The 14234-nt window shown below is 48.2% G+C and overlaps 1 protein-coding gene across 2 annotated transcripts in view; it reads right to left on the bottom strand.

Moving 5' to 3' along the window:
* The window catches only part of ENG (endoglin), a 58270-nt gene extending 44326 nt beyond the window's left edge, over positions 1-13944 (bottom strand). Inside the window, exon 1 of one of the 2 annotated variants that reach the window (XM_082208897.1) lies at positions 13587-13944. In XM_082208897.1, the coding sequence (XP_082065023.1) occupies positions 13587-13650 (64 nt within the window). In that variant the 5' untranslated portion in view covers positions 13651-13944. The remainder of the gene's footprint in view (positions 1-13586) is intronic. The other variant, XM_082208896.1, reaches the window with a different exon arrangement.
* Between the last annotated feature and the right edge of the window lie 290 nt (positions 13945-14234).

Below are 14234 nucleotides of genomic sequence, written 5' to 3'. Positions count from 1 at the left end.
TTGTCCATCACCTTGACATCCGATGGGAGGGCATTCCACAGGGCGGGCGCCACCACCGAAAAGGCCCTCTGCCTGGTTCCCTGTAGCTTCGCTTCTCGCAATGAGGGAACCGCCAGAAGGCCCTCGGCGCTGGACCTCAGTGTCCGGGCAGAACGATGGGGGTGGAGACGCTCCTTCAGGTATACTGGGCCGAAGCCGTTTAGGGCTTTAAAGGTCAACACCAGCACTTTGAATTGTGCTCGGAAACGTACTGGGAGCCAATGTAGGTCTTTCAAGACCGGTGTTATGTGGTCTCGGCGGCCGCCCCCAGTCACCAGTCTAGCTGCCGCATTCTGGATTAGCTGTAGTTTCCGAGTCACCTTCAAAGGTAGCCCCACGTAGAGCGCATTGCAGTAGTCCAAGCGGGAGATAACTAGAGCATGCACCACTCTGGCAAGACAGTCCACAGGCAGATAGGGTCTCAGCCTGCGTACCAGGTGGAGTTGGTAGACAGCTGCCCTGGATACAGAATTGACCTGCGCCTCCATGGACAGCTGTGAGTCCAAAATGACTCCCAGGCTACCCACCTGGTCTTTCAGGGGCACAGTTACCCTATTCAGGACCAGGGAGTCCTCCACACCAGCCCGCCCCCTGTCCCCCAAAAACAGTACTTCTGTCTTGTCAGGATTCAACTTCAATCCATTAGCCGCCATCCATCCTCCAACCGCCTCCAGGCACTCACACAGGACCTTCACCGCCTTCACTGGTTCTGATTTGAAAGAAAGGTAGAGCTGGGTATCATCTGCATATTGATGGACACCCAGTCCAAACCCCCTGATGATCTCTCCCAGCGGCTTCATATAGATGTTAAAAAGCATGGGGGAGAGGACGGAACCCTGAGGCACCCCCCAAGGGTCTGAACACTCATCCCCCACCACCACTTTCTGAACACGGCCCAGGAGGAAGGAGCGAAACCACTGTATAACAGTGCCCCCAGCTCCCAACCCCTCTAGACGGTCCAGAAGGATGTTATGGTCGATTGTATCAAAGGCCGCTGAGAGATCCAGCAGAACTAGGAAACAACTCTCACCTTTGTCCCTAGCTCGCCGGAGATCATCAACCAGTGCGACCAAGGCAGTTTCAGTCCCATGATGAGGCCTGAACCCTGATTGGAAGGGATCCAAATGGTCCGCATCCTCCAAATGTGCTGCTGGAAAAAGAACCTTTACATTTCAGTGCTTAACTAGCAACTTGAATAGCTGGATGCAGTGGCGTAGCGTGGGGGGTGCAGGGGGGCCCGGCCGCACCGGGCACAACATCTGGGGGTTAGGGTTAGGGGGCGCAAATCCACGGGTTAGGGGGCGCAAATTACTTGCCTTGCCCCGGGTGCTGACAACCCACGCTACACCACTGGCTGGATGACATAGCTCAGTTGGTAGAGCATCAGACTCTTAATCTCAGGCTCCTGGGTTCCAGTCTCACATTGGACAAAAGATTCCTGCTTTGCAGGGGGTTGGACTAGATGACTCTTATGGCCCCTTCCATCTCTAGCATTCTATGATTCTATGCAGGGTTGCCATATTTCAATTGACTTGGACAAAGCACCGCCTTTGGAAAAATTTCCCCAGACGTCAATTCCCCTTTTGAAATCGTGGTTATGGCAACCCTAACATAAAGTAAAGGTAAAGGGACCCCTGACCATTAGGTCCAGTGATGACCGACTCTGGGGTTGCGGCGCTCATCTCGCCGATGAGATGAGCCGAGGGAGCCGGCGTACAGCTTCCGGGTCATGTGGCCAGCATGACTAAGCCGCTTCTGGCAAACCAGAGCAGCGCATGGAAACGCCGTTTACCAGGTGACCACTCACCAGGTGACCTAGGGCCAGTCGCCAAACTGTCAGCCTAAGCTACATCACAGGGTCACTGTGAGGATGAAATGAAGAAGGGACAGGCCATGTGTTCTACCTTGAGCTGCTTAGAGGCAAGGTGTGATGTTGGCACTCCTCTATCTCAAGGAACAATGGAGTTCACCTTCAGGGGTGAAGTCAAACCACTGCATTAGCAGCACCAAAGTGACCTCTCTGGAGCCCAAGCTTGGGTAGCACGTAGGGAGGTCCTGGGCATGCATAAATAATAAGGCTCCCAGTGTGGTCCTCTGAAATTTGCATCAAGATGCCACCTCCCTCTCTTCTTTCAAATCCTTTCTTCAAACCCACAGAAGAGCCTGGCTGTTTGATCAGACCAAAGGCATCTCTAGTTCAGCTCACAGTGATCTATGAGATGCCTCTGGAAAGCCTGTCAGAGGGCACCAGCACAATGGCACTCTCACAATTGTGATGCCCATCTGCTGGGACTCAGAGGCACACCACCTCTGATATTGGTGGTGACACAGCCATCATGACTAGCAGCCACTGATAGCCTTAACATCCACAAATGTGTCATAATTCCCAAGTTGATTTGGCACAACCCTTCAGAACTCATCTCCTGCTAGCAGGGGAGGGAAACAGTGGTCCTCCAGATGTTTGTTGGACTCCCATAATCATTGTTCATGCTAGTAAGGGCTGATGGGAGTTGGAGTCCAGCAATGTCTGGACAGCCACAGGTTCACCATCCCTGGTCTATGCTGACAGGTTGTGGCTCTCCATGCTTTCAGACCAGAGTCTCTGCTATCTCTACCTGAAGATGCGAGGGACTGAACCTTCTGAACACAAAGTAGATTCTCTACCACTGGGCTATAGCCTTTCCCCTGAATAAATACCATGCTTTAATAAATTTATGCTGGCAGGGGCTGATGAGCCCCAACAACATCTGAAGGGCCACAGGTTACCAATCCCACCCATACTAATCTTAATAACAAGTAACGGATCACATTGGAAGGGCATGAAGACTCTCTCGATTATAGCTTGGAGTCTGGCAATTAGCAGAATGGCACGTTAATCCAAGAATGCATGTGGGCTAGAGGAGAAGCATGGAGAGGCAGGCCTGGGAACCTTTTCCTCAACCTGAGGGCCATATTCCAGTCTGGGAAACCTTTTGAGGGCCATGTGCCAGGGTTGGGTGGGGCAAGAGGCAAAAGCAGGTGGAGGAATGAATGCTTATTTTACCTTTGTCACAGAAGTTCCTGCGCACACTCACACACCCCTCTCTGTCCTCCATCCAGGCAAGCAAGCAAGCGGCATTAGCAGATTTTGAGGGCAAAATTGCAAGCTGGCAAAAATGCTCAGGCATGAATGTATGCAGTTTTGTGCTTTTATATTATAACTGCCCTGGTATAGAAATGTAATTAATAGTACAGTCATACCTCGGGTTGAACTAACTTCGGGATAAGTATTTTCGGGTTGCGCACTGCGGCGACCCTAAAGTAACGGAGCGGCTTAGTCATGCTGGCCACATGACCCGGAAGCTGTACGCCGGCTCCCTTGGCCAGTAAAGCGAAATGAGCGCCGCAACCCCAGAGTCGGCCACGACTGGACCTAATGGTCAGGGGTCCCTTTACCTTTAAATGAACAATGCAGTAAACAGATCTTTTCCATTCTGCACGGTTTAGATGCAGACGCACCACTCACAATTCAATGTGTTCTCACAGGGTGTCAAATCCCAGTTTCCTGACCCCTCTGGATGGAGATGCATAATGTATACAAAATGCTGTGGGTGGGCAGCAAATGGCAACAAATGACACCTGACTCCTGAGAAGAAAAATGCACACAGCGGGATGAAGTAGAAGCCAAGCCGACACAGGACAGATTCCTGCGAGTCCCTTACTCTAAGGTCACGGCCCAGGCTGCTTCCATGACGCTGTGTCCTCTACCCCACCTATTGTCCCATATTTCCTCAGTGTACCAACCTAGGCCAACCCCACTGCCGGCAGCATCCAGAGGAAGACAAACAGTCGCTTATCTGGGCTCTACAGGCTGCGTCACCCTTCCCTTTTCTGGGTCCTGCACCACACAGCCTGTCTAGGAAAATGCTGTCGGGACAAGGCTGCGAAGCCTCAAGGCTGAGCAGTGCGCCACACAGACAAAAGCTTTATCTGTTTATGTTAATTCAGGGCCCGAGATCTCTGCTGGACCCACACACACAAAAGCAAAGAGATTAGATCAGCTCGGCGGCGGCAAACAGGAGAGCGGCACCAACCACTCACGTCTGAAGATTAACCAAAGCGGCCTGCCTTTGGCGTAAAAAAAAAGTTCCCACACAGGAGATGTGGCCTATTCATGCCAATTTGGGAGGTACTAATGCCTTGCATGGCTCAGCAAAACAGGCGATCCGCGTGGGCCTTCGTCAGAGAAGGCTTTCTGGCAGTGGGTTCATAGAATCATAGAATTGTAGCGTTGGAAGGGACCCCCCAGGGTCATCCAGTCCAACCCCCTGCAATGTAGGAATCCTCAGCTAAGGCATCCATGACAGATGGCCATCCAACCTCTGCTTAGAAACCTCCAAGGAAGGAGAGTCCACAACCCCCCGAAGGAGACCATTCCACTGTGGAACAGCTCTTATTGTCAGAAAGTTTTTTCTGATGTTTAGTCAGAATCTCCTTTCTTATAATTTGATCATTGGATCAAGTCCTATCCTCTAGAGCAGGGGTTGTCAACCTAGTCCCTACCACCCACTAGTCGGCGTTTCAGGATTCTAGGTGGGCGGTTCTACGGCACAAGCTGAATCCTCTTTCCATCGAGCACCGGTGGGTGGTAAGGACATTTTACCATCAAGAAAGATGCATTAGTGGGCGGTAGGTATAAAAAGGTTGACTACCCCTGCTCTAAAGCAAGATAAAAACAAGCTTGCTCCATCTTCCATGTGACCACGTGATATTTGAAGATGAAAGATCTCCTCTCAGTCTCCTCTTTTACAGGTCAAACATACCCAGCTCCTTCAAATGCTCCTCATACGGCTTGGTTTCCAGACCCTTGATCATCTTGGTTGCCCTCCTCTGCACACGTTCCAGCTTGTCAACGTCCTTCTTAAATTGTGGTGCCCAGAACTGGACACAGTATTCGGGGTGTGGTCTGACCAAGGCAGAATAGAGTAGTATAGTGGTACCTCGGGTTACATACGCTTCAGGTTACATAGGCTTCAGTTTACAGACTCCGCTAACCCAGAAATAGTACCTCAGGTTAAGAACTTTGCTTCAGGAGGAGAAGTGTTTGGTGGGGCGGCAGCAGGAGGCCCCATTAGCTAAAGTGGTGCTTCAGCTTAAGAACAGTTTTAGGTTAAGCACAGACCTCTGGAACGAATTATGTACTTAACCCGAGGTACCACCGTAGTACTATTACTTCCCTTGATTTGGACACTATACTTCTGTTGACACACAGCGTCAGCTTTTTTTTTGCTGCTGCATCACACTGTTGGCTCATGTTAAGCTTATGGTCCACCAAGACCCTCAGATCCTTTTCACAGGTACTGTGAAAGTAAGCCAGGTGCCTCCCATCTTATTTTGTGCATCTGGTTCTTGCTGCCTAAGGGCAGAACCTTACATTTGCCCCCACTGAAACTCATTTTGTTAGTTCGGGCCCAGTTCTACAATCTGTTAAGGTCATTTTGAATTCTGATTCTGTCTTCGACAGCATTGGCTACTCCTCACAGTTTGGGGTCATCTGCAAATTTGATGAGCGTCCCCTCAATACCTGCTGCTTAACCCTCCGCTTTTATCCTGAGTGTGGTTTCTCCCCCCCCCCTTTTAAAATTTATTTCCCAGGAGATCCACAAAAATGGTTTATGGAACCCTGCATTCCCATATACACACCACAACATACAATATCATGCATCTATAAAACACATTCTCGTATGTGAGCCTGAAGTTAGTATAAACTTTTGGAACTAGTCTTGGGTTTTCTGAGTGCGGTTTCTGAAGCATTGTTATTAAATGGTTAAATAAACACCTCCCAATTACATTCAGCTAAAAGCTCTGTCAAGTGCAAACTCATTTGCTGTTGACCAAGTTTGGTTTACTGTCCTAATGGTAAGGTAAAAGTAAAGGGACCCCTGACTGTTAGGTCCAGTCGTGGCCGACTCTGGGGTTGCGGCGCTCATTTCACTTTATTGGCCAAGGGACTGGCATACAGCTTCTGGGTCACGTGGCCAGCAAGACTAAGCCGCTTCTGGCGAACCAGAGGAGCGCACGGAAATGCCTTTTACCTTCCCGTTGGAGTGGTACCTATTTACAGTGGTACCTCGGGTTATAAACGCTTCAGGTTACAGACTCCGCTAACCCAGAAATAGTACCTCGGGTTAAGAACTTTGCTTCAGGATAAGAACAGAAATCGTGCTCCGGCGGCGTGGCGGCAATGGGAGGCCCCATTAGCTTCAGGTTAAGAACAGTTTCAGGTTAAGAACAGGCCTCCAGAACAAATTAAGTACTTAACCTGAGGTACCACTGTATCTACTTGCACTTTGACGTGCTTTCGAACTGCTAGGTGGGCAGGAGCTGGGAGCAATGGGAGCTCACCCCATCGCAGGGATTCGAACCGCCGACCTTCTGATCAGCAAGTCCTAGGCTCTCTGGTTTAACCCACAGCGCCACCCGCATCCCTAATGGTAAGGTAGTTCAGATCTAAGGTCTCACAAGAGGACTCTGCAACACAAGATCTGAGCATAACCAGCTTCAGTATTGTGCTCAGCGAAAGCTGAAGGAGCCGTTGCCCAAATATGAATGTTTCTGTCCATGGTTTCGAGCTGATGGGAGTTGTACTCCAAAACTTCTGGAAGACACCAGGTTGGGGAAGGCGACATTAAAGAGTTTGATGTGAAGCAGGACCTGAGAACAAGAGCACTCTGTGTGTGATTCCCAGCATCTGGGAGTCAGAAAGAGGGCAGAGAGGGAAATGTGAGTCTGTGTAGGAACCAGTCTACTTCACAAAGTTAAAGTTCATGTTAGTTGCTTCACGCACTTTTATTTGTTTAAATTGTTTGCACCATGTGTTAAATGCAAGCCCCTGCCAATCACAGACATGTGGCCCCTGGAAAGCAGCCCAGGAAGGAATGCACCCCCCCGGCTGAAAATTCCCTCACCCCTGCTCTAGCAGTTGATGCAAACAACATCTAGTCTAGTTTCATTCCTAGTCTCCCTTTTAATGGTTTGGGATTCAATTCCCACCTGCCCCTTGCCATTTTCTGTGGTTACTTAACCCAGTTCTGTGGGTGGGTGGGTGTTGGGGGGTGTATTATTCATAGGGAATAGGAATGATGGGAACAGGCAGTGCCTCTCACTTTTCACAGTCCAAATCCCTTCCCAGTTTATCTTTGCTCTTGCACTACTTGGCTGATTTTTCACCGCCTCAATTTTCTAAACACTTCAAGAAGGAATCCCTGCGGTTTCCCCTTTGCTCCACTTCCTCCATTCTTCCCCCTCCTCCTTCAGAAAGTGAAGAAAAATCTGCAACTTTGCAATTTCTCTTCTCTCTCTCTTTTGCACCCCGGGTGCTTTCCCAGCCCCAAAACTTTAAACTATTTCCTGTGAGCAGAAGCTCTTCTTCCCTTCCTCACCATGCAACTTGTGTGCTGGTGAAACCACAGCTTGGTTTCCAAAGAGTGAAAGGTCAGATAGTTGAGGGCAGGAGCAGGGCGTTTAAATCACTTTCTGGGGAGGATCACTATTCACTGAGCAAGACCTCATATGTGGGTTGGGCAAGAGTCCCAATTTTAATCTCTCCAGTTCAGCCACCCACGTATAATATGGGGATGACCACTGGCTTATCTTAATGGGCTGTTTTAGGATTACCGTATTTTTTGCTCTATAAGACTTACTTTTTCCCTCCTTAAAAGTAGGGGGGAATGTGTGTGTGTCTTATGGAGCGAATGCAGGCTGTGCAGCTATCCCAGAAGCCAGAACAGCAAGAGGGATCGCTGCTTTCGCTGCACAGCGATCCCTCTTCTTGTTCTGGCTTCTGAGATTCAGAATATTTTTTTTCTTGTTTCCTCCTCCGAAAACTAGGTGTGTCTTATGGTCTGGTGCGTCTTATAGAGCGAAAAATACGGCGCTTGATTTGCATTCACTCCAGTTGTCACCGTGTACCAGAGTGGGAAACCTTTCTTAGCCTGAGGGCCACATATCTTCCTGGGGGGCCACATACAAATACAGTTGTACCTCTGGTTACATACTTAATTCGTTCTGGAGGTCTGTTCTTAACCTGAAACTGTTCTTAACCTGAAGCACCACTTTAGCTAATGAGGCCTCTTGCTGCCGCCACTCCACCACTGCATGATTTCTGTTCTCATCCTGAAGCAAACTTCTTAACCTGAGGTAATATTTCTGGGTTAGCGGAGTCTGTAACCTGAAGCGTCTGTAACCTGAAGCGTATGTAACCCGAGGTACCACTGTAGTGAGTGAGGCCTTGTTCAGTGGATAGTGATCCTCCCCAGAAAGTAATTTAAATGCCCTGCTCCTACCCTCAACTATCTGACCTTTCACTCTTTGGAAACCAAGCTGTGGTTTCAGCAGCACACATGCTGCGTATTGTTTTGGGAAGTGTGAATTTGCTAGACTTGGCTTTAAAAGTGAACTGGATTGACCTCCCAGAGGTGTAACATGATGGGGGCTGGGGGAGCTGTCACCCCAGGTACAGTTTTTTTTGGGGGGTGCAGGGTGTCATGAGCTGTTGTGTCCTTCGCAGCTGCCCTCTAGGTGGAGGATGCCTGAGATGGACACAACAGCTCGTGGTGCCCTGCAAGTGCCGCTCAAAGCGACTGTGGGCTCACAGGGCACCGTGACTATGCCCCTCAAAGCCAGCTGGCCAGTGGGTGAAGGTTATTCCAGCAGCATGCACCACTCCCATGGTGTGCCCCATGTGCCCTGGCACACACACACTCGCCCTGGGTACTGGTGGGGAACACTCTGTCACTGCCTTCTCCCCATCCCTACCTGAGATTGAATTGGGGTGCCCAAACATTTTTCAAAGAGGGCCAGATTTGATGAAGTGAACATGCGCGAGGGCCGACCAAAGTTGCTGAGCTTTTTTTAAAGGATTTTACCCCATGACATATACTGCCACAGGGGCCAAATTCAATTGGCCAGTGGCCCGGATTAAGCCCCTGAAACAGACTTTGGGCATGCCTGGAGTATGGGGAAATTGACAGCTCCTGCTGTCCCCTGGAAGGCAGAAAGTGAGGGCTGGCTGGGAGCAGACTGAAGTTGGCAAGGCAGCGACTTATGTGCCCATAGGGTTCAGCCTCCATGGGGTGGTTTTTTACTGGAGCTGATGGGACCATGCAAAGTGGTTTTATATTAAGCCAGACTATTTGTCTTCCTTGCTCAGTATTAAAAAAGAATTTCAGAAATAGACTGGAAAGAGAAGTTGCTGAATTGCAACCTATTACCAAACTTAAAACCATGGAGAGATCTGGTCTGAATAGAGACATTGGATTCTTATCTCATTATACATGATAAAGCTGTTTTTAGCCATCTCACCCATTGCTTTTTCCTGTAAGACCAATTGCAGTCGTTAAAAGGTTTACCACACCTATCAGCCAATCACCCATTCCCACCATTCTTCAGAGTAATACCCCACCCCACCCTCTCACTATATACAGTGGTACCTCGAGTTAAGTACTTAATTCGTTCCGGAGGTCCGTTCTTAACCTGAAACTGTTCTTAACCTGAGACACCACTTTAGCTAATGGGGCCTCCTGCTGCCGCCGCGCGATTTCTGTTCTCATCCTGAAGCAAAGTTCTTAACCTGAGGTACTATTTCTGGGTTAGCAGAGTCTGTAACCTGAAGCGTCTGCAACCTGAGGTACCACTGTATAAGGGCCTGGTGACTTCTGTTTCAGTGTATCTGAAGAAGTGTGCATGCACACGAAAGCTCATACCAATAACTAACTTTGTTGGTCTCTCAGGTGCTACTGGAAGGAATTTTTAAATTTTGTTTCGACTACTGCAGACCAACACGGATACCTACCTGTAACTTGTTCAGTCTCGTTGACTGTAACTGGAAGCTGTCTGCAATGGCTCTGGCAATCTTTTAAATGAGAGATGCATGGGATTGAGCCTGTAGCGGTCTGCAAACATGGTCTTCCATAATGACACTTCCCTATACATTTGAGCCCAAAGCCCCTCTTCGCTAGATTTCCTGTCGAGGTTTCTGCAGCATGCAGCAACAAGGGCAGCTGACATGCAATCACAGGTGCCAGGTTGCCCCCAAGATTGAAGGGGTCCGGTGTGCACATGTGATGTCACACACAAGTCCAAACATTGCGCAGGCTGGTGCACCCTTCTGCTAGGCTTTGCCAGTACCTGCAGCATCAGGAGATGCTGTGCAGGCTGGTGCAATCCCACTTTGGTGCAGCCTTCTGCTAGCTGCAAGAAGGCTCAACAGGGCCTGGCAGGCATGGAATATTGAGGGGGGCCAGCCCTCTCCTTGAAAATTAGGGGGGGTTCTCGGCCCCCTTCTCCCCAGAGGGTACCCCTGCATGCAACATTTCTGCTTGTTGCAGAGGAGCCCCAGCAGCAGGGGATAAATGAACTGAACTGAAGACCTTATGATGCACTAGACGCATAATTCTAATAATCTATGGACTCTGACTTTCATCATGTCTCACCATTTAATGGGATCTGACACCTGAAGCGCCACATGTTCCCCATTCTTCTGGCAGAAACTATTGATTAATTCCTGTGTCCATGTGGATACAATAATAGTATGCAGCTCATAAGTATAGTTCTAATAGATCAAGCCAGTGCCCCATCTAATTCAACATCCTGTTCTCACAGTGGCCGGCAAGGTGCCCCACTGTAAGCAAGATCTGAGAGCAACATTAACTTTCCTCACAGCAAATAGTAATCATCATAGCTAGTAGTCATTGACAGCTGTTTGCTCCAGGAAATGGTCTAATTCTCATTTTAAAGTTTTAGGGTGCTTTCCAAGTGCGGCTATTTTTGTGCAGGAATCAGTCAAATTTCTGCAAATTCAGTTTGTGAAATTATAGTTGTTTTGGGGGCCTTGCACAACAAGTTTGCTGCCCCCGAAAAGGTTAGACCAAAGTGATGGGGACATGCGCTTGAAAATATGTGGGTAGGGATGCATGGATCTGTCAGGTTTGATTCTGTCAGTGTTTCATTTTTAAATTCAGTTCGCCACATTTCTCCAGCAATTTGCAATTTTTATAAAGGCCTCATGAAAACTGGTCAGTATTTTAGTGCAGATTTCTCCTAATAAACATGTTTGTGTGCAGTTTTGACTGATGTACATTTTTTTTTTTGCAATTTCCCCTAATACAATACATTTTTGTATGCTTTTAAAAAAACAAAAACCCTTTTATGCACACTTCCCCTTAATTTATACATTTTTTTGTGAACATTGTTGGGTTGGAGCCAAAATTAAGATAATTGAGAATTTCCATTCTCATCTTCTTTCGGAAACTGAAAATTAGGTGGATTCACCTTTAATTGAGAACTGAATCAAATTTATCCCCACTCCTTAGTGTGGGGTAACACACTGCTACCTAATCTCCCCACAAACAAATCCGGATGAGTGTTCAATAAACAGGATGCTTGGGAGCAGCACCTACGTGGTTATCAGAATCCACAAAAGATTAACCAAGGTTTGGCTCCCTTAGCTGTATTGAAATTTCTTGAGTTGGTATATTATGTATTAGCTTATTGACCTTTCTCTTTGCTGAATGATGCAGATAGCTCAGTCCGTAGAACAGGAGACATTTAATCACAGGGTCAAGGGTTCAAGCCCCAAATGGGGCAAAAGGATTCCTGCATTGCTGGGGTTGGACGAGATGACCAACGAAGAAGAGTCCACTCAGTGAACCTCATGACTGAGTGGGGATTTGCACTCTGGTCTCCCAGGCCCTAGTTCAACACTCCTGCCACTGTATTATATGGGAGATAGTGGGCTTTGAACCCAGGACCTCATGCATGAAAGCAGGGGCTTATGCACTGAGCTGTGAGCCACAGAGTTTCCCATTTTGGTCTTATCGGTCCAAGCATCCAGCAATGCAATTCTTTGCAAGGACTGAAAGAAGCGTCCACTCTCTGTGTGATTGACTTCCAAGTCATCACCTTTTAGGAGAGGGTTGCAAGTAACTGAGAAAGGTGGGAAACATCCCAAAACATCTTTTTTATGGGGTCTGAGAATTTATAGAGGCAGCTGTCCCCTTCTCCATAGCCCTGTTTCTTAACTACCAATATCCTACCTGGCTCAGTTCAGAATTTTGGCATATAAAGCTCTAAACAACTTGGAACCAAGTCACCCTGTATATCCCTGCCTGGCAACTGTTTTCCTCTGATGGACCACTTCTGAGAGCATCACATGGCGCACCAGAGATGCACACTTGGCATACACTAGAGCCTGGGATTTTAGTGTTGCAGCTCCAGCCCTCTAAATTACGTTACCAACCGAAATTTGTGTCTTAGTACTTAGGCCACTACTGAAAACATTTTTATTTTAAAAGGATCTCTGTAAAATATGATCCAGTTTTTAAATGGAATATAAACTGTACAATTGCAGAGACAGTCTTTTATTTGACAGTTTTATTGCTTTTAGTTGACTGGGCCTGTAACCTTTCGGTTTTTTCTTATTGTATCCTGTTTTGATGACCTTTGGCTGTGAAGCAGATTATGAATTTGTAAACAATAAACAGATTAAACCATGCGCCATTTACTGTCATGGAGACTTCTGAATGGGGCCAATTTCTACTGGCTCTCTGTATATCCACTAGGACTGAGAGGGATAAATTCAAATTTGTTTGCATTTTCATGAGAAACTACCTAATACACACTTCTCCATCCAACATGCAAACCGAAACACAGTTATCTTTAGAAATTCACACTTCTCTGAATTCTGTGATGCAGTTTTCCAACCAAACACCATGTGCCAAAAAGAATATATTAAAGAAAGTGTGCGTGCATGAAAAGTGTGGAAAAAACATACAAAACATGCCTTTTAACAGGAGAAACTGCTAGCATTAAAGTATGTCAAAACGGTATACAAGAGAAAGTTTATTAGGAGAAATTCACGTTAGAATTCTGGTGACCTTTTTAATTAAAACACAAAAGCAAAACCAGAAATTACTACAGAAATATGGAGGGCTAGATTTAAGATGGGAAGAATGCAAAACTAACAGACACCAAAACGGACAGATTTGTCCGTTTCTGACCGGCAACTTTTGAGAGAAAAGGCTGGAAGTTCTGGGCACTCGCCCCCTTCTCCTAAGCCCCTCCTGGGAAGATTCCCTTCTTCTTTATTTTTCTAACTTTAAGCCAGACTTGGACCAAGCAGTCCTTCAGGCAGAGGGCTGCCCTCTGTGGAATAGGTCATATGGCCATTCTACCCCCCATCCCACCCTGATTTACAGTTATCCGGCTGATAACTAAGGGAAAGCGATGTAGTTCAATGGGCCACAGAAGTGGAGCTGCTCATGTCCCCGGCCTGAAACAAAACACTGAGCTAAGTCAACCTATGTTTCAACTCGGTATGAAGAAGCTTCTTGCGTTCACTTTGGAGTCCCGTCGTCCCCCAATCTCTCCCTAAATACTAATTATTTTCCCAGTTTTACGCAAACCAGCAAAGTTAAGGCAGCAACCCAAGAACCAGTTGGTTTATGAAGTTGCGGCAGCAGATCTTCCCACCTGTCTCCCCCTCAGCACCGCCAAAGAGAGCCACTTACTCGCTCCTGCTGTCACAACGGTCCAGGTCAGAAAGAGGACCGCCAGACACCGTCCCGTCTCCATAGCGCCTGGACTCCTTGCTTCTTCTCCTCTTCTCTCACTCCTCTTAGCCCGTGTCTAGGAGCAGGGGTGATGGAGGGGAGCTCTCCGCAGGGCTGTGGTACTTGGTGACGGGACACGGGAGAAGCAGGCGGCTCAGCTCTGCCCTTCTCCGATCCAGCCTTGGTCCTGGTTTCCAGGGGGGTCGGGAGAGGCAGCAGGGAAACGGGTTGGAACCGAGCTGGCTTTGTCACAGAGACTCTCGCTGCGCCTCCTCGGAGCTGCCACTGCTTGAATGTTTGGAACTGGCTCGGCTCAGCCTTGATGACCAAGCGAGGCAGGAAATCGACTCCCTTTGGAGGGAGGCTTGCCAAGAACTCGTCTCTGCCAAAACAGCAAATAGGAAATGCTGCTGGCTCTCTCTCCCACCCACTCCCCCGCCTCCCTCTCTTTCTCTCTTTGAAGTTCTTCAAACGATGCGGGGGGTGGGGGGCGAAACATAGCAGCTGATCGCTCACTGACAGAGGGAGACCCTCGGATGTGGTCTCTCTCTCCCTCCCCCTCCCACAGAGAAGCAGCCCAGAGTCTTCACCTTTTGGACTGCCTGG

Source organism: Podarcis vaucheri (genome assembly GCF_965113315.1).
Source record: "Podarcis vaucheri genome assembly, chromosome: Z".
NCBI lineage: Eukaryota > Metazoa > Chordata > Lepidosauria > Squamata > Lacertidae > Podarcis > Podarcis vaucheri.
The sequence above is the reverse complement of the archived record's forward strand: the minus strand, read 5'-3'. Positions and strand labels throughout refer to the sequence as shown.